The 24,218-nt window shown below is 46.1% G+C and overlaps 2 protein-coding genes across 3 annotated transcripts in view; one reads left to right on the forward strand and one right to left on the reverse strand.

Annotated features, from left to right (window-relative positions):
• Nucleotides 1–2,158, reverse strand: part of acox3 (acyl-CoA oxidase 3, pristanoyl) — a 16,028-nt gene extending 13,870 nt beyond the window's left edge. Inside the window, exons 1-4 of one of the 2 annotated variants that reach the window (XM_064344950.1) lie at nt 2,052–2,158; nt 1,213–1,393; nt 295–528; nt 35–109 (exon numbers count right to left, since the gene is read on the reverse strand). In XM_064344950.1, coding sequence (XP_064201020.1) covers nt 35–109; nt 295–528; nt 1,213–1,380 — 477 coding nt within the window. In that variant the 5' untranslated portion in view covers nt 1,381–1,393; nt 2,052–2,158. Of the gene's footprint in view, nt 1–34; nt 110–294; nt 529–1,212; nt 1,418–2,051 lie in introns of both variants that reach the window. The other variant, XM_064344951.1, reaches the window with a different exon arrangement.
• On the forward strand, nt 2,156–14,491 carry trmt44 (tRNA methyltransferase 44 homolog). Its single transcript, XM_064344952.1, has 11 exons — nt 2,156–2,634; nt 2,974–3,091; nt 3,925–4,144; nt 4,561–4,629; nt 5,129–5,236; nt 5,756–5,827; nt 6,482–6,588; nt 6,955–7,138; nt 7,660–7,981; nt 11,819–11,935; nt 13,269–14,491. Exons 1-11 carry the CDS (start codon nt 2,274–2,276, stop codon nt 13,532–13,534), a joined length of 1,944 nt encoding a protein of 647 aa, XP_064201022.1. The 5' UTR covers nt 2,156–2,273; the 3' UTR covers nt 13,535–14,491.
• The last annotated feature ends 9,727 nt before the right edge of the window (nt 14,492–24,218 follow it).

Genomic DNA, 24,218 nt, shown 5'->3' on the forward strand with positions numbered 1-24,218 from the left:
CAGAGAAAAACAAGCCATCAGACTCCAATCTTACGGTCATGTTGTTCACATCCTCTACAAACTTCTCATGTCTGCTGCACCCGCTCCTGGCTACTGTCCCGCCAAACATCTGAAACAAGAAACAGATCGACTGAGTTACTCCAGCAAGCTGTCTGGCTCCTTTATTTATTTATTTATTTATTTATTTATTTATTTTTAAAAAGAAAGGCCTACATATCCTAATCTGTTAATCTGTAAAGTATGAAGTGTGGAGCATCCAGTACCCAAGATGCACCAGTGCAGACTGCGTTTCACCTGTTGACTGAGGAAGAACTTGGCCCCCGTAGCCGCGTCGTACATGTTCAGGCAGTCGGTGAGCGCGCTGGACTTCAGGGGGTTCTGCATCATTTCCTCCTGGGGGAGCAAGTCGTGCTTCAGGAGCTGCTTATAGCGGAAGAAGGTGGCCTCGCGAGCTTGCTCCATGGAGACGTCCTCCCCGGGCTGCCGAGCGAAGAAGGGGTCGTTCTCCAGAACCCCAAACACACGTTTCTGAAAACGGGGAGAACGTGGGAACAGATTAGGCCCATTAGACCTCGCCAATAACATTACAAAACTTCTCATAAACCAGAGTGTAATTACCCCCTTGCTGCTCCACTGGAACTAACCACATTGTCGAGTCAAAGTCAATGTGTTTTTATTTGTCAAGTGCACAGTATAACACAAGGTCATTCTGAGCAAAGAAATTCTTATGACATGGCAGGCAGCAAAACAATTGCTAAAACCATTCGACAACTTTAATGCATGGCACTCACCAAATTCTAATGAGAAATGGGCAAGTTATCAGTAATAAGTTTTAATTTATTTTCTATAGGAGGGGGGCACCTATGATCTCTGAGTTCACGCCGAAAACATACGGTGGAATGTAAGCAATCAAGTTTTTTTTTTTTTTCCATCTAGCTTTCTGATAAGTTGCAGTGACTGCTGAATAATCTTCTACATTTTATGGTCAATTGACCTTGCAGATTTTTTTCCACATCCAGCATAAGAATATAGGCTAGCTCTTGTCAAAGCTGGCTATCAAATACCCGGTTTAATTTCCGAGAAACACAACATTTAAACAACAAAAAGTATGAGAACATTCATCAGAACAAAAAATTCCATTGAGCGACGTTTGTTTAATCACATACTGTATAGTCACATTTCAGCAACAATGCATTAATCAATTAATTTTACCTTAAACGCGATTATTTCTTCACCATCTAGAAACATGACCATGTCCTTCCAGTTGAAGGAAGCCCTTCTTCTATATACATCTAGAGGTCCACCGGGGAGATCAGGAAGATCCGGGTGTATCTTCTCAGGCGGAGTAAACTTATCTTCTGAGTAACGGGGCACACTCATCTTCAAGGCAACTCTACCAGTAAAACACACAAAACACCTACGCTAACGAACAAAAAAGCTCGACCTCTAAAAGGGTTTCCTCAGAAAAGCTTTTTTGTCGCTCATGCACACCTTGTAAATTGTATAAAGCTACTGACATTGCCTGTCAGCAATTTAACTGACAGTTCTCGGAAATTAAGGGAAGTGAAATGTGCTGAATTCAACTCTTTGCGGAATAATCAGGTCAACGTTTAATTCAAGGTACCTGCCAAGCTCAGCCTTCAAAATTTTATGAGCGAGCTACCCACAATAAATCAAAGTTCATTGCCCCTGACTGAAGTCACACGTTTGCTTTCCAGCAGCTACGTGAGCTAGCTCTGCATTACACTTGTAATTACAGTTTAAAATGGCAACACATCTAATGTTCAGCAAACAATACTTAATGTAAAAAAACCAACCTATCCCGAGTCTCGCTAGAGTTTGGACAATAATTTAGAACTTATAGCTAAGTATAACGTTAGCTCTAAGCTTGTGTGTAAGTTAACTAGGTTGTAAGCTTGCTACTGCTTATGCTACCTTGCCAGCAAAATTGAGCAATATAACTAAGTTAGTATTTCGGAAAATTAAGCAAAGCAATTGCCTATCATAACGTAACAGAAACGGAAATATATATATATATTCGCTGTCATTACCTCTATTGGAGCCTTCGAAGTCACCTCGGGTTCCCTTTACAATCCCTAAAAAAGTACGACATAACCATGAGACGAAGATAACAATTCAGGTGACATCACGTATAAATTACTACGTCACCACCGTGCGCCATGAGCTTGTGCGCGGAGTGTAACGTGTAGTTGTTAAATTCACGCGAATGTTTTGCTAAATAGTCTACTGTTGTACAAAATATATACCAAATAATGTCTAAACTTTCCGAATTTACATTCAAGGGCAGCTGTGATCTTATGCCTCAAGGGTTTTGGTCAGCAATTGATGTATGGATAAATAAACCTCATGTTCTGAATAAACGATTGTGCGGAGTCAAAGTGGAGGAGGAGGGCAGGGAAGTAGATAACCTGGAACTTCAAAACATTTTGTCCGCGCTTTGGGATTACGACACCGAAGACCTAAATTGTGTACTCTCTTATTTGAACGTCGGCGTTGAGTCGAACACTTACATTCACGCGAATCAGAAGGGACATTGGTGTTTTGGAGTAAGGACAGTGGTTCCTAAAGTCAACTCTTATGGCTCTCAAATGCAGAAGGAAATCATCCTGAAGGGTAAATTCAGCTGCTAGTTAGTTGAATAACTTAGATCACTAGGCTCGGATAGAAGAAAAATATAGGTCTGCTGGACAGTTGGCCATCTATACGAGTGTAGCGACGTTGTTATTTGCACTATGCCAAATAACCCAACAAACTGGCCTAATATGCTAACCTAGATACTACGAAGTTGTATTTTGTTGTGCAAGATTAGCACTTTTCGTGTTTACGGTACAGATACTATAAAATGTTCTTAACCATGACTACAAAATGTTCTTAACCATGCACACTTCAAACAAGAAGAATGTTAAGAACGAAATGAAGTGTATCTCTTTATATTACTTGATTTCTTTACAGACGCTTCGAGACAGTGTGTCATATTTATACCATTTGAAGAAAATGAAGACGGACATACGTTTCCAAAGAAAAACAACATTTATCGAATTCAGCTGGAGGCAGAAAACAATGAAGACTGGTGATTAACAGATAATGCCTCAAGACTCCGTTCCGTTTTTTTTCTTCTTTCTGACACACAATAGGGAATGTTATTTATGATACATCACGATAGAAATTAAGAAGTAATTTTTTTTTAATTAGTTGTGCAAACAACCAGAATTCAGCTGTCCTTCCAGACACACAACAGCACAATGTAGCGCACGTAGGGCCTGCTTTACTAAGACATTTAGCATGTGCAACCTTTGGCGCACGCAAAAATAACACAACCAATGGTCACGTTATTGGTTTTTGCGTTTGCTAAAAGGTTTTGCACATGCCGAAGGTCCTATTAAATCGGGCCCATAGCATTCAGTTATCAAGGTATTTACATTACATTACAGGCATTTAACAGACGCTTTTATCGGAGAGACTCTTAGCAGAGCGGCTTACACAACTTTTTACATAGCATTTACATTGCATCCATTTATTCAGCTGGATATATACTGAAGCAATGCAGATACCTTAAGTACCTTGCTCAGGGCTACAACGGCACTGTCCTAGCGCGGACTCAAACGTGCAACCTTTACGTTACAAGACAAACTCCTTACCCATTATACTACACTGCTGCTATTTTCATGAGGTGACAAGCACACTGATTTTAAACTTCTCATCTACACATGCAGTGAACTCCAGAATTAAGATGTGGAGAGACACTCTGAGCTTTATAGTCAGCTATCAGATATTTGGAATAATTACTGTACTGTATGTTGTGACCACTGGCTGTACAGTAGAGCCGTATCGCTAAGCTGATGGTGTGTTGCAGATGGCTTGAATGGGATGTTAATTAATTTGCAATTTCCTGTTTTTGTCCAGGTCTGTGTCGGTGTCCGCCTTGCGGCCGGATGACTGGTTCTCAGACGGAGTGGTGTATCCCAAATTCCCGTGGCTGGTGGGGGTGCTCCTCCCCAAACTGGCCCAGTGGTCTACGGAGAGCAGGCAGAGCGAGTTCAAGAGCACCCTGTCTCTTATTCCAGTGGAAAAGTACAGCTGCATGTACCAGAAGCTGAAGGAAAAATACAAAGAGATGGTGAAGGTAAACTAGGGTTGAGTAATCCAAGGGGTCCCCTACTGGTCAAAAACAGTATAACATCCAGATTGGCTGGGGGCAATGGTGGATTTGTCTTCGCTGTGACTTAAATTGATTGCTTGCTTTACTGCAGTGTTTTTTCTCGATAGTATGTGATGATTTAATTTCTTATATTTGCGTGTTCTTGTATTCTAGTTACAGTATAGGCATTTATCTGTCACTTCATTGTCACAAGCTCAGCAGATGCTAAAATGAAAGACATTGTGAAGTAGTAAAATATTCAGGGTAGGACAAAGCACTACATTGGTTTGATTGACAAACAGAAGTGAAGCATCGCTTATGTTAATTCTCTGTCAGTTGTAGATATTTCTGTTCATTGTTTTTTTTTAAATTGAATTGAACTTTTTTTCTGAAATCCCAAGGTTTGGCCTGAAGTGACTGATCCAGAGAAATTTGTTTATGAGGATGTGGCCATTGCAACTTATTTACTGGTATGTTTGGCTTCCTTCTTTAAGTCTAAAACTTTTGTGAATTCAGTGACATCACTATTCTCTTTTCTAAATGATGTTGACAAACTATTGTTTACCCTATTGTCAGAAATAGCTAAGCATGTTGTGAAGAATTAAAAGTTGCATATTCAAATTGTGCTGTATTGCAAACGTAATGCATTACATAACTGATCAAATTAAAGCATGCGGTGAATCAGTAGTCCCTGAATAGAACATAGGTTTTACAGATTTATCCTTGAAACTCTAGATTAAAGGCAATTCAATTCATTAAAGCATTCAAATATAATTGACATATAAGGACTGTCCATAGCCAGTTCTGTGACCATATATATGATCAAGTTCAATTTATTCTAGGTATTAATGAGGTACAGCATCACTTCCTATGTTGTGCATATGTAAGTGCTGTCCCTTAAGGGAAAAAAATGGCTTTGGTTGTAGTTACTCTTTCAGCTTAAAATCACCCTTTTTCTTTCCATTCCAGGTCCTCTGGGAACAGGAGCGAGCAGATAAATGTCTGACTGCAAAGCAGTCCTTTGTGGATCTGGGATGTGGAAACGGTCTCCTCGTTCACATACTGGGGAATGAAGGGGTGTGTTGAACCTAGTAAAGTTGTTCGTGCACGCGGCTAATCTCTGAACAGGTTGCAGTATTAGATTGTATCATCATGAACTCAGAATTAATGTGACCTCCAGGTCCGCAGCCCTGAATCAAGAATTAATTAACAAATGTTAATACGGCCCTGAATTGGTGTCAAGGTCTAAACCTAAATGAAATAGCCAAATTTATTCTGTGGATGGGATGGCATCAAATTATTGTGAAGTATATTAAGCACTGTTTGTGATGCAAAATTCATCCCTGTACCTGATGCACTATACAGCACATTAATTTAGCAGATTTTTTTTATCCAGGGTGACTGATGAGTGCAAGTGAACATATGTGCATACATTTGAGTTATTTTCATCTTCAGTGCCAGACAGATATTGCATTTAATGCATGCTAACTATCATTAGGTATTGTTTGTTATTTTTAATTCTGAACTCTTACTACTTGCTACTGACTTTTATTAATTCTTATTAAAATAGCTTCTTTCTTCTGATTTGTTTCCCAGCACCCTGGGAAGGGCATTGATGTCCGGAAGAGAAAAATCTGGGACATGTACGGTCCTCAGACATGTTTGGAGGTGAGTGAGGCTTCAGGGCTTGTTTCTCGTAGCTGAAGCCCCTGCTGCATGCTGGGTATTATTTGGCTTCAGCAGTGTGGAGCCCCACCCCTCCTCCTGGTTTACATTCCCACACACCTGGAATGTGCAGCATTGTGGGTGGGAATGTCTCAGCACCTGCTGCTTTTGTTTCTTTGACAAGAGAGGGAGAGAAGGAGAGAGCGAGAGGGGGAGAGAGAGAGATAGAGGGTGGAGAGAGCGAGAGAGGGGGGAGAGGGACGTGCTGTGCTCTCAGTTCTGTAGGTTGCTGTACAGTCTATGCTTTCAGAGCTCAGTGTTCTAATAATGAGCACTCCTTGAAATTTTAACACTGAAAATAAACAGATTAAGTCTTTCGTACATAGTGAATGTGCAGACAAGCGATTTCTTCTCTTCTTTTTCTTAACACACCTCGTTACTGTATCATAGCCTGTAAATTATTCACTACACAGAACAAATGAGACAGGTGATGCATCTTTGTCCAAAAAAAAAAAGTTTGTTGATGGATTCTCAAAGACAGAACTATCATCGTGCCTTTCAGTCCCACGAAGGCAGGACTGGGCTGTGTTAAATTATTAAAAGCCTAATTGCCTCTGCCGTCTCTGGCATAATTTCTGTCCTCTGCTTCTATTAAAGGAAAGTGCAATCACACCCAGTGACAGCTTTTTGTTCCCCGACGCAGACTGGCTGATTGGAAACCACTCGGACGAGCTGACGCCGTGGATACCTGTTATAGCCTCCAGGCGAGTAACATGTTTCTGCCCCCCATCTGCATTGCCAGCTGATCTCCCGACTTTTTTTTTTTTTTTTTTTGAAAAATTGTTTATTTAAAATACGCATTTCGCGTAGTGGCCACTAGGTGGGCTTGTCAAAATTTCCATTGGTTTTTGCTTGAAAGATGTGCCAGCCTGTACTGCTATTTAACTTTACTGTGGAGTAGGCCCACTTTTCCTGTTTGCCCTCATTATGGATCGTAGTATTAGTTCTTTAACGTAACTTGGATGGTGGATGGCAAAAAAAAAAAGAACTGGTTAGTTTTGCTTAAAGGCGATCCTCCGTCGAAGCGACGGGCCACGATGTTCCTCCTGACGCCTGTCCTGTAACCGCAGGTCGTCTTACGCCTGCCGCTACTTTGTCCTCCCCTGCTGCTTCTTCGACTTCTGCGGGAAGTACCAGCGGCGGCAGTGCAGGAAGTCCCAGTATAAGGAGTACATCGACTTCATCGCCGAGATCAGCGCCGCGTGCGGGTTCAGCACGGAGGAGGACTGCCTGCGAATCCCGTCCACCAAGCGGGTACGGGAGCGCGGGAACGCCGGGCTCGCTGCGCCCGAGGCTCGCGCGTCGCACAACAGGAAGTGCGAAACCCGAACGTGACGCGCTGTGTGGGCCTGTGACAGCCGCTCTGGTTTAGCCTCTCTTTCGTAATGTGCTCTCTAGGAGAGCTATCTGTTGAAGTTCTAAATATAAACGCACGTGAACCTGCCAGGGCAGGCCTGTGGGCTGCGCTGGGGGAAATCTGAGAGCAGTTACGGTAACATATTCACTGTGCTGAGGTAACACAAGGACAATGACTCAGAAGCTTGAGCCGGAATGGAGGGTTCAACATCAGTTTCCATTTTATCAGTAAAGCTGGGTGCTGTTGTTAGATTGCGTCTTGTTGATCTGCAGACCTGTGGCAGTTTGGATAGCGGGTGACATGGCAGAGGGTGGCGAGGGGGACAGGGTTTTTCGCTCTTTACAGCGCTGTACCTACCCACTGTCCCGGTCACATTCTGGGTTTTAGCCTCGCCTGTCTCCTCTGGCGCCCCCTGCAGGTCTGCCTGATCGGGAAGAGCAGGAGCTACGAGCCGTCCGGGGAGGCCCAGGCGGACGAGCTGAGGACCCGCTACATTCAGGACCGGCTGTCCCGTTCCGCGGGCCCCCCGAGGGACCCCGAAGAGGAAGGGGCAGGGGGTCCGGCCGAAACCGGGGGAGGCTGGGGGGAGGGGTTCCAGCCCAGGGAAAAGGCCCAGATCACCCGAAACTGCGCCAGCCTCCCTCGAGACTTCATCGACGGCGTGGTCCTGCGCGTGGGACGCGCGCTGCTGGAGCTGAACCCCGAGGAGAGGCACGACCCGGATGCCTGGAACCGAGGAGGTAACCGCTATTTCAGAAACACCGTGTACACGGACGACTGACTGTGGGCAGCCCTGGTCCTGGAGAGCCGCAGATACAGGGCTGGTATCTGTTGTTACTCAGGACTAGTAAAGTTAAGACAGTTTACACACCTCACCTGGTTTCTTGTTTCTAAATTGGTTACTGATTTTAAGAGGAAACCCAGAACCAGCAGACCCTGTGGCTCCAGAATCAGGGTTGGAGATCCCTGTACATGCTAAATATGCCAGCGTTTCATTGGGAGGGTAGACTGTGACGGTATGAAAATAATACAGAACTTCATTAAGCAAAGTACCATTGGTAGTCATGTGTTGGGTGTAAATGTGAGCTGGTTGTTGTCTGTTCCATTAGAAATTACATGAATGACTGGCAGCTTATTGCTGTATAAATTATGCCTTGGAAAAATGGTGTAGTAAGAATTCATATCATATGAAATGACACTTCAGCGTCTTAGTCACAGAATTCAATACGATACGATTCACAAGTTCCACCCACAGTGCTACTACAACAGTAGCCTGGCCTCAAGCGCGCCCCCTGGTGTGCGACCCTTGCATGTGCAGATACCCTTTTATTTAGCTTCAAGCTCCACTATAAGCCTGGTTAAGGCAGTGCAGTTGAGAGGGATGAACACGCCCAGTTTTGGGGACTTGTTCCGATATTCCCGCCCCCTCGGTGAATGCGGTGATTCAGAGCCATTCAGACACTGAGGGGGGGTGGTCCAGCAGCGAGAGGGGGCATGTGTCTGGTACGTCACTCTTCCGCACTCCGCCATCTGAGTACGCGAGTGGCGGGCAAAGCTGGCACGGTCTCGGCCTGCCTGCCTGTCGCCGTTCCAGATGGTCAGGCGGGAGCGTCACATGATGTAACCGCCTGGCTTTCCAGGCCAGTCTGGCTGGTGCCGTCAGAAGAAACGCCAGGAGGTGATTCACTCAGACTCTCCCACAGCGCTGTCTCAAATGCGCCCTCTGGTGTCCAGCCCTGGTATGTGCAGGTACCCTGTTATTCAATGCCCTCTGTGGTTGGCCCTGCCAGACGTCCAGTCATACCTCCACCTCACCTGACATCGTTCCCGGCGACCGAACTCTAAAACTGCCCCCCCGCCGCCACCTCCCCATGCCAACCCCTCCCTGCCAAACCCGCCAAGTCAAACCGCGCGGTGTAATAATGGCACTCCCCTGGGTTATTACACCCTCAGCTGATGAGATCAGCCGAGCTGAAGCTGGCTGATTAAAAAGGGGCTGTCAGGAAGGAGATGAAAGTGGGGGTGGGGGGGGGGGGGGGGGCGGGGAGAGAGGGGGAAGCGACACCCCCTCTCCTCAGAGCACCCCGCGTACAGACGGATGGCCGTATGAATTATGCACTCGTCCGTGTATTATGCAGCAGATCGATTTGCGCTGAGGTATTTCTAGAACTTTCTCCCCCCCCCGTTTGAAGCGGACTGGCACAGGTTTGAGGGAGGAGGCGTGGAACTTGGTTCGGCTCGGAAATCACGGACTTTTCCGAAGCGACACCCCGCCCACGTTCAGTTGGACCGCTCCTTCTCAGTGGCTCACAGAATTAGTCGGGGGAAAAAAGTTCATCCAGTTATCTAATAGTCTGTCTCGGGCAACTCCTAATTTTTCTCCTCGAATGCATTTGCTGAATTCACTCTCACAAATCGGCCACCGGTGGCCACAGCAAACTCACATTCCTAATGAAATTATATTCTCAATCCGCCAGAGATTTCACGCCTGTCTCGCTGACGTCAGTGACTCACTGCGCTGTTGTTCGGCGAGAACGCCGGAGGGCTTCAGAAAACGTCAGGCACGACGTTTGTGTTGATCTCTGCGTGTCGGGATGGGTCTGGTTCTGCTTTAACTTGTGTTGTCGTGGGGTGATTTAAGTCGCATGTTTACACCAACGGCTGAACCCTGGAGGAGAGACCGGTGGACCTGCTTGCGCGCGCACGTGTGTGTGTGTGTGTGAGTGCTTATACACTGTATGGTTGCATGTGCATTGAGGCCAAACTCCAGTCTGCCTCCTGTGCCTGGTCGCCCCTGGTACAGCTGTGTGGTGATACCCACGCACCTGTCTTGCGCTCGGAGCAGCACCTGCAGTAAGCGGGCTTTTACAGTGACTAATTAAGCCCTAATGGGTGTGGGTGCATGGAATCTTTCACGGCGAAGAGTTGCGCCTCCAGGTAAAACGGTACGTGCTAACGAAACGGTGTCGCTTCGCTTCTCGACGCACTTAGCGTCGGCGCGAGCGGCGTGCCCGGTCGTTCCTTTAGCGACGCCGAATCGCGTCCGATGCTTTTAATTACCGTGGCGCTGCCGCGGGGGCTCGCCGGGGTGAGGATGACTCAACGGCGGCTTATTGCCATGGCAACGTGGCCGCGCGCGCCTGGGGATTGGGTCAGCGTGGGTCCGCCGTTGGGAATGCGATCCGCTCGGCGGCGGCGGCGGCGGCGAGGCTTTCACGGACGATTTGTGAAATATCCCCGTAGATGGGGGGAGGGGGGAGGAAGGGGGGGGTGGAACGGTCACCTTGACACCCTGACGGACAAGCGGGCGGGCGGGAACGGGCTCTGTGGAGGCGCTATTCACAGCTCGGATCACAGTGCAGCCGAAAGCGCGGTTCCAGCTTAGCCGCAGTTCGGCGTGACCGGCTAGCCAAATCGCCAGCTCTTTCTGCTTCTGTCACGCTCGCAAAAACACCTGAATCAGGGGGAAAAAGGAAGAAAATGATGCCTTTTATTAGACGTTTTGGGCACGGTCCTGTAATTCTGCCTCTAACTGGCTCATATACGGGAGGTCATGTGGTAAATGAGCTTCTGTCTGCTAAATACAGGGATTTCCTTAATGCCTTTATCACCAGAGTACAGCACACTAAATTAAGAAGGTAAAAACAGTGAGTTGTCCTGACTACGAGAAATGAGCCTCAGGATTGAGAGAGAAAAAGAGTCTTAAAGGAGTTGTTAAAGATGTAAAAAAATCCAAATGCCCAAACAGAGAACTGTTATCTGTGTGATTTAAATTAAAATAAAATAAAATGTTGAAAATGAATCTTCATCTGGACTTCTGAAAGAAGTAATTGAATTGCCTGAAATGATTTATTCATGTTGCAATTAATTGCTGGAATAGGTGTCACATAAAATGCAGAATACTGAAATTGAATGTGCTTTCAAAGTAGCTAGTACTTCATCGTGCAAACTGCAATTGTGGTCATTTATAATGCAACACATCATAATGTAATCCATATGAATAATTCATGTACATTATGTAAATAATGAATGCTCGGTACAAGCTACAATGCTCGGTGCACCGTTTGGTACTCGGATGCTTGAAACTAGTTTTCCTAAATTCAGAAAATGGTACAAATTTCCCAAAAAATGAAGTAAGGGAGTTTGGCAGTGCTTGGGCATCACGTACGGAGGTGGGGAGCGCCTCTCTTATTTAATCCCTCCCTCTCAGGCTTGTGTTGAGTGTAGGCCCTGTGGGGAAAGGCCCATAGCTGGAGCAGCAGGGAGGGGGATTCTCTGAGCCGATGCACCCGATCGATTGAAGCTAACTGGATTTGATGTCACGTGACCAGCATCGCCGTCCGAAGCGGAAGTGAACCCGGCGCGGTCTTGGTCTTTAAGAGGCGCGGGTGAAGTTCGGCAGAAGCCCTCAGCGCTCGCAGTGCGACGCATCTGTCGCCCACCGCCATCGTTTAACAGAGGCCGCTCGCGGTCTTCTTCAAAATAAAAATGCACGAGGATTCTCCTCGGGGTCGTTTTTGGCAAAACCGTCGTCCGAAACGCCCCCCTCACCCTTCCCCCCGGTTTCCCCCCCACAGGCAGCCTGTCTGTCAGGGAGGTGGCCGAGATGCTGGACAAACAGACGCTCCAGATGCTGAAGAAGGAGTGCGGGGGACTGCAGACGCTCCTGAGGAACAGCCACCAGGTGTTCAAAGGTACACGAGCGCATCCCCGCTGCAATGCGGGGCGGCAGTGTAGTGTAATGGGTAAGGAGTTTGTCTAGTAACTAAAGGTCCTAGGTTCGATTCCCGGGTAGGACACTGCCGTTGTACTCTTGAGAAAGGTACTTAACCTGCATTGCTTTTGTATATGTCCAGCTGTATAAATGGATGCAGTGGAAATGCTATGTCGGATATGAGCATCTGCTAAATGCCTGTAATGTGTAATATAATATAGGAAATTTTAAATGCCGACACAAGCGTTTCTATGGCCAGTTTCACCAAATCACTGTTTTATCCAGTTCACCCAGTCTGGATGTGGTCATTGTAGCTCTGGCTTTGTCTGAAGAGTTGACGTTTGATCATTTCCTGCTGTTTTGAAAAGGGTTTCTCTAGTCAGCCCATAACCTTGTCAACAATTTACAGTTGCACTCATAGAATAACGTCTGAGCTCACAGCAACATCTGCCACAAATAAGTGTTGCGGCACTTTCTTGATTTGCTTTCTCAGTTCTGGGAATTTTATTCTCTTCCCGGAATTGATTTTTAGCCAAAATGTCCTTATTTTTCACTTTTTTTCTGTAAGGTTTTCTTTCGATCCTTTAATCCTGCGTGCAGTTAGTTTCAGACCAACTACCGCGACTAAGTACGCCTGTTTTTGGGCCTTTTATGGCTGACGTCAGCCCATTGTCACACTGCAGTTCCTCAGAGGTCCTCCAGGGGGGGTTTCTGAGCACAGCAGACACACTCCAACGCATGGACGCCCATTCATTTTATTTGGCATTTGGATTGGGCTTTCAAGCCAGTTTGGCCAAAGGACTTGTTTTAAAAAAATATTGTTTCCTATTTCTTTCTGTCTTGTACTGCGTCTTCTGTGATTCATGCAAATTCTTCAGGTTCATACTGTATTTGGAGATACTGGATACTTGGAGATTTATTGTTCCGTTGTTTAAGTACTTTTCTTTTTCATAATTTAGTATTTGCTGATGCAGAAAGTGTCGTCATGGTAACTGCATAAAGTGGTGAGGAAAAATTTCCACAGATGTGGGTGACATGCTTATAATATACCTACAGATTTTTGCTAAATCAAGGTTTGTTTCCTTCTCAAATGAAGTTGTACTTGCGGAAACTTTGCCCACATGCAGTGATCAATGACAGGGCCTGTCATTTTAAGCCTTCCCGTTCCATACCCTGCCACCCCCCCCCCCCCCATGACAGGGCTCTCCAGTATCAGCTCCACTGACCCCACCCCCTGTCCCATGTCCCTCTCGGGACAGTCTCTCCAGTGTCCCCTCCCCCCCACTGACCCCGCCCCCCTCTCTTGTGCTCAGTGGACGGAGGCAGAGTTCAGATCCGGGACTGGAGGGAGGAGTCCGGCGAGGGACGGTCCCGAGCCCCGCCCAAGAGGAGGCCTCCGGGGGCCCAGAAGACCCGCCCCTGCTGGTTCCACACGCACCACCCCCAGGGCTGCCCCCTCCCCACCGAGCGCTGCGCCTTTGCTCACGGGCCTGCTGACCTCCGACCCCCCACCCACCCCCCCAAGAGGCACAAGAGCCAATCAGCAGCGACCGTGTCTGCGGCTGAGGGGAGTGCCTGAATATCTACCCTTTCTCTCTGTTTTTATTCTGGCTTCTGAGTGGCTCATCCTGTTACCGTGACGCTGTGACCATGCCCTGCCCACTGTGGTCGTCAGCTGGCTCTAGCATCGCCCAGCGAAGGGCGCTTTTCAGTCGGACAGGATGGCAGCATCATGTCATGCAGGTGCGCCCCCTGCTGGTCGAGGAGGTGGCTGCAGCTCGGTGTGTTAGGTTGCAGATGAGGCGTGTCCTGAATGGATAGTGGAAGTCGCAGTGTTACAGCGTGGGCGTGACTGCCCATTCACAATGGGGGAGAAACATAAATTCCTAATTAAATATTTCATTTTATTGGACTTCATTTAAAAGATAAAATTGTAACAAAATGTTTTATTAAACTAAAAAAAAAGAAAAACCAAACCTTTTTTTTACGTTTTACATTATTATTGTTTTATTTTTTTAATTTGATATTCTGTTGTCTTCCTACTGATGTTAATGTCTTTGCTGGAAGGGGCCTGGGGATTGCGATAGTCTTTTGAACATGGACATGCTGACAGAATCTCTCTACACAAACTAACCGCTCCCCCTTGTCTAATAAAACACAGCCTGATGTAATGTCTTCCAAAAAAACGGCCCCAACGAGCTGTGTTCTGGGACATTTTCCCCTAATGTTTTTTCTTGCTTTTTCTGGAAGTCTTTTGGAGCCTGGAGTAAAACGCTGGCCTCATCCGAAAATTGTCGGAGCTGCATTCTGGACGACCTTTCCGCCACGAGGGCCGCCCTGGTGTTTCACACGTGAACGAGGGCGCATAAAATCACCGCAGGAGCTGCTTTGAGATGTCGTGTGCTGCTATCCTCAAGCACATTCACAAAAGTGACAGTTTCAAAAAGACTTCACTTAATCCATTAGGGTGGTAATGAACAACAGACTGATATAAAATTTAAGAGTGCCCATTGATGTAGGACAGGCAAACTGCCATTGAGTTTAAAAACAAAAAAAAAGAAAGGATTTTGTAATGTTTTTGTTGTGGTGAGATTTGCTGATTGCCTCATACATCAGTTTATTAGACAATTTCAGGCCACAAACGGGTTGTTTTCATCCGCTGTCTGGATACACACACAATAAAAGGACCGGCCATGGTGAAAGATAAATAAAACAACCGTGTAAACCACTGTCGCCTTTCAATGCTAAAATGCCGAATGCAAGGTTTCAAACAAGTAAAATCCAGGACTGGAGAGCCGAATTGAGGCTAACGCGTTTCACAGTCTAGTAATCATATTGCAGGGTTCGACTTAGTCTCTTAAGTGCACTGGGGTCACGTGTTATCTCAGCACACACAACAGGGCATAGCCTCCAGTACAAGCATGAGCAGGGGGAGAAATGACCTGTGCCATCCCCGCCGCCCCCCAGCCACCGCCACTCCACCATCATGCCCCCCCCCCTCCAGGACACGCTCTTCCCAGCCAATTAGAAAAAGCTTCCCACTGTTGACTTTAAAAGGGTTACAGAGAGAATGAGATCCATGGTGCCCCCTTTTATCAAAATGTTAGCTTTATAAATAATTAGGAGGGGAGCGTGGGGGGCTGTCCTATCAGGGGGTCACTTTGTTCCCCTGGTCCCCTGCCCCTGCCCTGTCATCTGAAATGCCAGAGAGAGAGAGAGAGCGAGAGAGCGGCCGGGGCGGCCAGGGTGGGGGGGGCGGGGCTGCTCGGTCTCCAGGGAGACGCTAAAGGACCCCCTCCTGTGAGCTCCCTCGTTCCGCACGGCCCTCTCGAACACCACCACAAACGGATTTGACTTTTATTTGAGCGCCCCTCCGGCGTGTGCCCGTAAACAGGCGAACACGCTTAGCCCCGGAGCACACGCGTGTTCTCGGGGCGCCGCGGGGCGGCCCCAGCGGGTCCCAGCGTGCTTTCTGACTCCGTCAGCGGAGCGGCACTTTTCGCTCCGCGGATAGAACCGATCGGGATTAGTCGGGAGAGCGGTTTTTCCGCATTTGAATGTCTGCGGTTTACAGCGCAGGCTAGAGAAACGGTTGAACAGGCCGATGGAAACTCGGGATCAGCTCTGAGTCATGAGACACGCGTTTCATTACCGTCCTGGAGCCACAGAAGGGAGGTCAGGACGAAAGTCTGAGGTGGCAGCCAAAATGAGAGGAGTTTGCTTTGGACTGTTACGGGAAAATGGCAGAATAACATTCTTTGAGTATTTAGTATTTAATCGGTGTCACACAATTCCTAGAAACAATCTGTAATGTATTTACAGTATTTTTGTATTTTTTGGAGTAAATCGGGAGAATGAGGCAGTAGGAAAAGGACTGGCTGCCTTTAGAAGGGTTTGTCTTTTACCGTTAAGAGGCCGAGATTGATTAGGGCCGGTCTTTTTTGAGGGGTTTCTCTTTTCGCGGTGGTGACTGCAGCGGTGGAGGACCCCGGAGGAACAAACAGCCAGGTGCGCCGTGCGGGATTCGGAGCGACGGCGTGGGCCGGCCTCGTTGCCGTGACAGCCGCGAGCGATTACGCGAGGCTCACGCGGTAACGATGCGGTAATGATGTGCGGCCGAGGCGCTGATGGCAATTAGGATGCGGCCCTCTCGTTTTAGTCGCGGTCTGATTCATCCCTAAAAAAAAAAAAAAAAAAGAATCGATGGCTGATTCCTTGTCGAGGGAATAAAATAAATTACAGGGCGGAAGTGGGTTTGTGGTTCGCTTTTGACCTTTGACCTCACTTCGCTCCCTCCAGTGCCTGCTGGTCCCCATGTTGCATCACCCTCCGACATTTGACCTCCTACAGTGATTGATTCTGGCCAATGGCAATTCCCCATTGTGTATACAATGACCTACCCACACAGTGTTTATAATACTCAAATAACGCGCATCCGTGCCACTGTAATGGAAGTGCCGAGCCATGTAACGCTATAGCCAGACTGAACGGATCATCTGAGACGGTTTGAAGTGTTTAATCGAGGACGCTGAGAAACTCCAGATCCGGTGTTCTCATCCGTGGGATGACAAGCAGAGCTTCTAGATACAAAATGTCTGCTGGAGATTTGGGTCAGGGCCGTGTCCTGATAGGAGGGCGATTAAAAAAAAAAAAAGCCTCCATGTTTGATGCTTTGAGGCTGTGAGCTAAGCCTGTGGGTGGCTGGGTGGGTGGGTTTGTGTGCGCGTGCGTGTGTGGGTTTGTCTGTGGGATGGGGGTGGGGGCGGGTAAGGTGGGTGGGTGGGTGTGTGCGTGGAGCGTGCATTCGTGCATGCAAGCATACGTGTGTGTGTGTGTGTCAGTGGGTGTGTCTATGGCTGTCTGCCTGTTTGTCTGTGGTGTGGATTTGTTTTTATGTGCTACGCTGCTGTGTTTACACTAGTGATAAAAATTCATGGAAATCTGAAGCCTGTTTATGTCTGGGAATCTAGATAGTAAAAACAGGAGGCTGACTAATAATGCATTTTTATAGGATTTTTTGTTTTGTTTTGGGTTTTTTTTTTCTTTCCTTTTGTCTCACGGTGGGGTAACTGATACATAAATATGGCTTTAAAGATGATTATATTCGTAATATGTTGAAATAGAACTAAAGCAATCCCACGTATAATTAAGTTACAGATATTACAAACAATTGTATAAAAATGTTATGGTACTTCCTTTACACATTACACAACCATTTAACCTACTTTTATACTATTGAGCTGCGACCAGTCAGATCAGAGATAATTTGATTTCATCAGAGATGCAGTGGTGTTCAGTTTTCATGCTACTCTCTTGACTGAAAAACAGGAAGTGACATCAGTTGCAAACAGTGACACACGCTGTAAGATGACACCAATGCTGCCATGTAAACCTTATTTACAGTTCTTGTTTCATGGGGTAGGAAATGTCCATTCTTTAAGATACATTCACTTTTATAGCATTCAAACTGCTTAAGAGTTTAGGCTAAAGCATTAAGGCATCTTTACCCAATACTTATGGATTCTTAACAAACTTGAAGAGTTCTTAATGTCTCTGATAATGATCAGAATATCAAACTGCTTCTGAAACCAATATTTATTGCGCAGGACCTAATGCCATAAAAGATATTACGTTTGTTTCTTGGATCATTCTCCACAAAGCATTTCCACAGTGGAGAAGCTCAAGTTTCAATTAAAGAAGGAAAAGTTTGAAAAGAAACTGGAGTTTCCTGCCCAGAGCTCGATAACTTCTAAGTTTTAGTTTTTCTAACAGACACTCTCACCCAGAGTGACTTATTCAGCTTGCATTCTTTCATATACAATCCATTTGTACAGCTGGATATTTCAGTTTAAATACCTTGCTCGTGGGTGCAAAGCCAGTACCCCACTTAGGAATCAAAGATAAGATATTATCCTCTCCACTCTTTTGTAGGATTAACCTTTATTTAACCAGCTAGGTCAAAAGAGACCTCGGTTCTCTTTTGTACTCAAATGAGATTCATCAAATCCCCCCCTTCCCCCCATTGTGGATTTTTTCTCCCCTGAAGTGCTTTTCTGTAGATGTGTCTTGAAGAAACGGGATACTCGTACATGGCACTTACAGGACCGATCAATTTGGGACCGAAGACAAATATGCACTTTAGTTTTTCATCTGCGTGAAGACCAGCTCACAATCTCCCACTGACCTACATTAAAGCTGAATTATATTTTTCTGATCTCAACCATGTAATTATGGCTGATACAATTACAGCCAGGGTCAGAATTTGGTTTATTAGAGGTTTTAAGAGTCTAGCGTGATATCGTTACGTGAGTATCATTTCCCTGTCATTTCTTCTCCCATTGGAAGACAAAGCACTTTGTACAACATTCCATTGTGTTGTGTGGTTAAATATTCATGAGCTTAAAGGAAAGCCAATACACGCTGAATATACAAGCAATTAAATATTCATTCCCACCAAGTGTATTATATCAATGAATTTCAAACTAGGTCCAGGGACTCACTGTGCGTGTTTGTTTTTCGTTACTTTCAATTTCTTGATCAGTTAAGGCTTCTGAAAAAGTTATATTTTCATTTTTTTCCCCTTTAACTTAAATTAACACAAAGCAAGTTTGGCTTGTTTTCTGCTTTCTTTTTTAACTCTTCGTCTTTCCATAAATTGTTTAATTTCAGTGACCATGTGTCTACTGCTTCAGCCATTAAGTCTTAAGTGAACCACTAAATTATCACTACCTCATCAAACTTAGTTAAATGGGTTATTATAATTGCTGCAGCTCTCAGATTACTTATGTTAGTAGGCTATGTATCAGTACACCAAAAGTAAAGACAATAATTGATGTGTTATAAATACAAATTCCTTTTGTGAGAGATGCTGATTTAGATTTGAACAAAGCAAATTAGGTATTTTTATAACTAAGCTCAAATAACTGACTGGTTTCAGTGTAAGTCCTAACTGTAACCCCACACCTCCCTGTCCTGTTTTTTTTTTTTTGTATGTTTTCTTTGTGTTTATCCTGTCCTGAAGTAGCTATATGCGTTACCAGGGAAACCGACTTTTTCCGCACCGGATCGTCGGATTAAGACTGAGCGTCAGAGTGATACAATTTCAGGTATAGGTAGAGCAAGATAAACGGAAAATAGGGATTCAAAATGAGTGAGGTTAGCAATTGCATAGCTCATCCTTAGTTTACTGTGATCTCATTCCACAGCTAATATTACTTATCCAGGGCTTTTATGATAACTATCGGTCAGTGCATGAAGCTGGGCGGAACAGCTGTCGTCGTCTCCCCACAGGGAGCTAAGCGTAGGCTGGGGGCGTTTAATGGCCGCTCCACTCCCGCAATGACGGGACGGCCGCAATATGTAACGGCGAAATAATTTGTCAAACTGTGGGAGTTCGAAACGCGTCCGCTGGCGAGATTCCGCGGCGAGATGGAAGAGCGCCTCTAACAACAGATTTGGGAACTGGCACACGCTCTCTGGTGGAGTCGGCCCACAGACCATACTTGAAATTCTTTACGCCAGCGAAGTTTCAAAGTGCTGGACATCAAGGGCTAAAAATGCTGTACATGAAAAATACCGTTTTATATATCAATGAAAAAGACAAGCATGTAAAGACAAGTTTACCTACTGATAGACAGCTATGTAAAGCAAAGCATGTCTACAAATACAGTAGATATGCACCCACTCAAGCCTCAAACCCAGAGATCCTCTTCTGTGATATGTGCACACAGGTGGGGCAGGGAGAGCCTATGTTTGTGGCGTGTCATGTCCCATGTCCTCAGTCAGTGGTTACCATACACTTCTAGTGCACCAAAACGCTGTGTCTTTCATCTGAAAGGTCTCCACATTTCCGAGTAGTTACCGGCTGTTAGCTGCTCAGCGCGGTTCTTATCGCGGTGTGCGGGGGGGAGTTCGATACTCTTGCGTGGCCGACGGAGGCCAGTTTCGGGTCTCAAACCCACGACCCACGCCATCTGGAAGAGGGCTCTGTTGTGATTTGATTAGCTCATCACGGTCCCGGGCCTCTTGGTAAGAGAACCAATCACAGCGCTGGCTTCCAGGGGGGTGATCGCCACACGCACACGCTGTAGAAGCGCTAACGTGCTTTACTGGACTCCGAAGCGTTCGTTCCTTTCATTAGAGCTTAATGTGAGCAATTCCAACTGAATCTTAAATTTCAACTGCCTCTATTTACCGTACACGACATAAGTCTCCAAATGGACGACTCAGATTCAGTCCCTGATGTTTTGACTTCGAAGTACTGACTCAATACAACAAAGACTGTATAAATGGCAGTTAAATCAGAAGACTGGACCCACAGGTGTGCCACTTTTGAATGTTTATTCAGAGGTACACAAAACCAGAGGAGGGTGTTGGCTCCGGGATCTAGGAGAACACAGCGGCCTTTGACTCCGAGTCTTATGAATCCCTTTGGCAGGCAGATCCTCCGTTCAGCATGAAACGTGTGCAGACCAGAAGGAAAGACGCTGGGTTTGCAGCAACATGCAAAAAGAGCTGAATTTGTTGGCAGTAATGCGTTAGTGAAAGGGCGGAGTCCCTCAGATACACCAAACTCCCTTCATTTTCTGTTTATAATAATCGTGGTAATAAATACAGGGATGGCTTGTGTTTACGTAGCACCTTTTGCTATGCCGTTCCTCCCCAGTATGGAATGGCGGATGAAGCTCACGCCGCAGCGCTGACACAACCTCGGTCTGCTGCCGATCTGCGAGGGAGCAGACGAGCACGTGCTCCGCGCGCCGAAGCGTTGGACGAGGGCCACGGCGTCTGCTCGCGCCGCGATGGGCCAGCCAGCCGGGCTTGCGCAGGCTTGAGTCAGAGGAAGGCCCCGAGGAGCGGCACTCTGCGGGGCTTCCAGCCGCCCGCACTGCTCGGATTCAGCAACACGCCGCGCGCTCTCCGGCTTGTCTCTGTAACGAAACCCCTCTCAGTTCTTTACGGGAGACTCTCTATGGTTGGTTTGAAAAGCGTGAAAGCTCCCCGATAGAACCATTATGCCCGACAAAGAACCCTTGAACTAGATAGGGTTCCTCTATGAAGACGCAGAGGAGCTTTTGGGAACCCTTTGTTCTGGGACTGGACCGTACGGGGACCATTTACATGCGGCTCACAGCACCTATATAGCGCCTTTTACCTCATGATGTCACATCCCCCTACAGCCGCTTGTCCTCTACCGCCATCGATGTGTAGAGGATCCACCCAGGTTACGCATGCAGCCGTGAAACACTCAAAGTCTGAGCTCAAGAAAAGGAGCATATATTGTTGCAGTGAAGACAGGGAAATGCTACAGAGCAATTGAGAATGTTTGTGATTGTGATTTTTTTTTTTTGTAAGTGTAGCGGAGCGACAAACAGCCTCCGACAAGCCCTCCGAAGTCTGACGTGCTGACGGGTGTTCTGATGACTGCGCTGGCCTTCGACGGTCCTTGCAGGACCTAGCAGTGACTCATCCTTCCTCCCTCGTTCCCGCCACCTCCCTTTTCTTCTCTTTCTTTTTTGTGCCCGGGCGTTTGTGCAGCTGTGAATTATTGAAGGCGGTCGGCTCCCCCCCCCCCCCCCCCAGGGTCCTCCCTGGCGTGGTGAGCGGCTTTCACACGCAGTCCTCGCTCGTTCCAAACGCCTCGTGGGGGTGGGGGGTGAAGTGGGGGAGTGGGGGGGGGGGGAGGCTCTGTCTGTTCAGAGAGTGCCCACAGTTTTACCCCAGCACACAAGCACGGCAGAGCTCCGTCAACTCAACGGGAAAACACAGCGGAGAGCCGACGCGTAGCCAAGTCCGTATCTCGTCAGAATATCTTTAATTACGGTGCGCTTTCAAAGCGGCTCCATTTGCTGTTTTCCGGGGCTTAATCAAACAAGGGAAGGGATCATTCAGCCCCAGGCAACCTCAAAACATGGCCTCTCCCACTAATTGCATGGCGTAACCCCGTCTGTGATGTTGGTTTGTTTATCTTTTCAATTTTCGGACCTATCGGTCTAGAATCGCAAGACATTATAAACAAACTTCTGTATCACCAGCATACTCAAGAGATTTCATTGTGTCTAATTCTTGGGAATATTGCAAGTGGTTAAAACATGCCCGAGAGATAAATGGCTCTTTACAGGATGCAACAAGCATATACACGTCTTAAGAAAAACTCTAACCTCTGAAATAAGTCACTATAAATAACACTATTGTTGAACTTAATTAACAAATGATGTAACAATCTTTTAATAAAATTTAAATTCATTTAACCACTTTTTTTGACAGTCACAGTCATTGAAAAGATACTGGTATATTCAAACTTACTCATTTACATCCTATATTTGAAAGAAAATGTCTGAAGGGAATTGCTTTGTTTTATTATTTTTTTATTGTTATTTTGACTGGAAGAGATGGATGAATTTGGAATGAGAGCAGAGTTTTATTTGAAGACCATGGCTGAAATGAAGAGCTTTAACTTTAAACGGTCTGAGAAAAGACTTCCTGTCTGCCATTTTGAGTTCCTTTAAGGTGAAGCTCGTATATCCCCCTGGCTTAAGACTAGCGATCGAAGAGCTGCAGTGGAAAGTCTTTATAAAGCAGTTCTGGGGGCCAGCTGGGTGCAGTCTCTCGGACCCCGCCAAAGTCCTGTTACTGTATATCCTTCAAAATGGATCCGGAGAGGAGCAGGTTACGCCATCGCATTACGTTAAGAGTGCAGCCAGGGTTTAAAATACGGCCGCTGGCCTGTTGAGTTTGGACTCCTCGGCTGAGGGCCACAGTTCCATTGCACCCATTCACCTGCACTTTTTTTTTTACGTTTGGCCTTCAGGTTTTTAGATAAAAATTTTGATTGTGTGACCATGTGATTTTCTTGGATAAACATTCATGGCTGCAAACCTGAAATAATAATTTTTACAGGGTACGTGCCAAAGAACTTTATTTTTAAGGTTATTTGGCTAAAAAAAAATACATTTTTACCAAGACAAGTCACCATTTTTTATTTGTATTTATTTTATTGTATTTCTTTTCTATAATGAACTATCTATACATCAAATACTACTATTGAAGGCTGGGAGCAATATAGCCTATTTATGACCTTGGATTTTTTTTTTTTTTTTTTGCCTATGAGAGCAGAGCTTGAAAATGAATGCCTTACCGGTTAAAGCTATTCAAATACACTCTGCGGCTGCTTACCTCATCAATAAATTATGATGTGAGGGCTACACGTGACGTGCTCCAGGCCTGGAGTTTATGGAGTTCAAGCCAGCATTTCGAACGTCGCCTACAGGCATTAGCAAAAGCAGTGTTATTACACCGCCGAATCTCTCCGATCTCTGATTCAGAAACAACCACCCCAAAATATGCTGTAAACCTGCAGGACGTAAAAACCAAAAAAAAAAAAAACACACATCGGGGACTTCTAACCAGCGCAGTGGCCTTGTTTCCGAAACTCTGCAGGTACAAACCGGGTTTGTAATCCCTCGTTGCACTTGATCACAGGCGCTGTAAGGCACACATGCCGCTAATAAGACGACTGAAGTCATGGATTCAGACGCTCGTCTTCCTGGTTACACGTCCGGCTCCTTAACCACTTTGACATGCGTTAACCGCAACAGTGCATGCCACGGCCATATAATTGGCTCGTATAATAATATCGCCGTTCGGCAGGCGTAATCCAGTGGAAACCTGCTGTCTCTGGGGTCGCATGCCTCCGTCAGGAGCCGTAGCCTAGCCACAACTCGATTAGCCGCGGCGTCCTGCGACGGGGACTTTGGCTGGAGGACCGTTCAGAAATGAATAATTTAGAGGCTCATACCTGTGTGATTTATGCACGCGGATAGGAGCGAATCCTATGCTTCAGGCCACTTCAGACACACGTGCACTTTTATACAGGTCCTCTACTGATATACTCTATATGTATGAACGGGGACTTAAAGTGACAGCCTTCAATTCACGTGCACTTTTCTGAGGGGTACCCTTGCTTATTTTTAAGTTTTATAATTATGGTATTGTTCACTAAAAAAAGTCCTATTTTACTGAATAGGAACGACAGAAAATATGTGCAGGCATTTGATCCCTAATCTCAATATATTTATAGATAACTATCTTTGTAATTTCCTGCTGAAAATGAATGGAATAGCTAAAGAGAATGTGCCAAAACACTCACCGACCGGTCATATGGTGTAATGCTGTTTGGATGCCCGGACTGACTGCATAGAGACTTCAAAGAACACCACTTCTGAAGAATATAGAACACAGGGGCTCTCTTACTTATTGAAACA

Source organism: Anguilla rostrata, chromosome 7, assembly GCF_018555375.3.
Source record: "Anguilla rostrata isolate EN2019 chromosome 7, ASM1855537v3, whole genome shotgun sequence".
In the NCBI taxonomy this organism is placed as follows: Eukaryota; Metazoa; Chordata; class Actinopteri; order Anguilliformes; family Anguillidae; genus Anguilla; species Anguilla rostrata.

Bases quoted from the DNA above. Each gene is read 5' to 3' on its own strand.
- trmt44 (XM_064344952.1), top strand. From the start codon at position 2,274: ATGTCTAAACTTTCCGAATTTACATTCAAGGGCAGCTGTGATCTTATG. The intron at 5,237-5,755 runs GTGTGTTGAACC...TTTGTTTCCCAG, and splicing joins ACATACTGGGGAATGAAGGG to CACCCTGGGAAGGGCATTGA. The intron at 7,982-11,818 runs GTAACCGCTATT...TCCCCCCCACAG, and splicing joins GGATGCCTGGAACCGAGGAG to GCAGCCTGTCTGTCAGGGAG.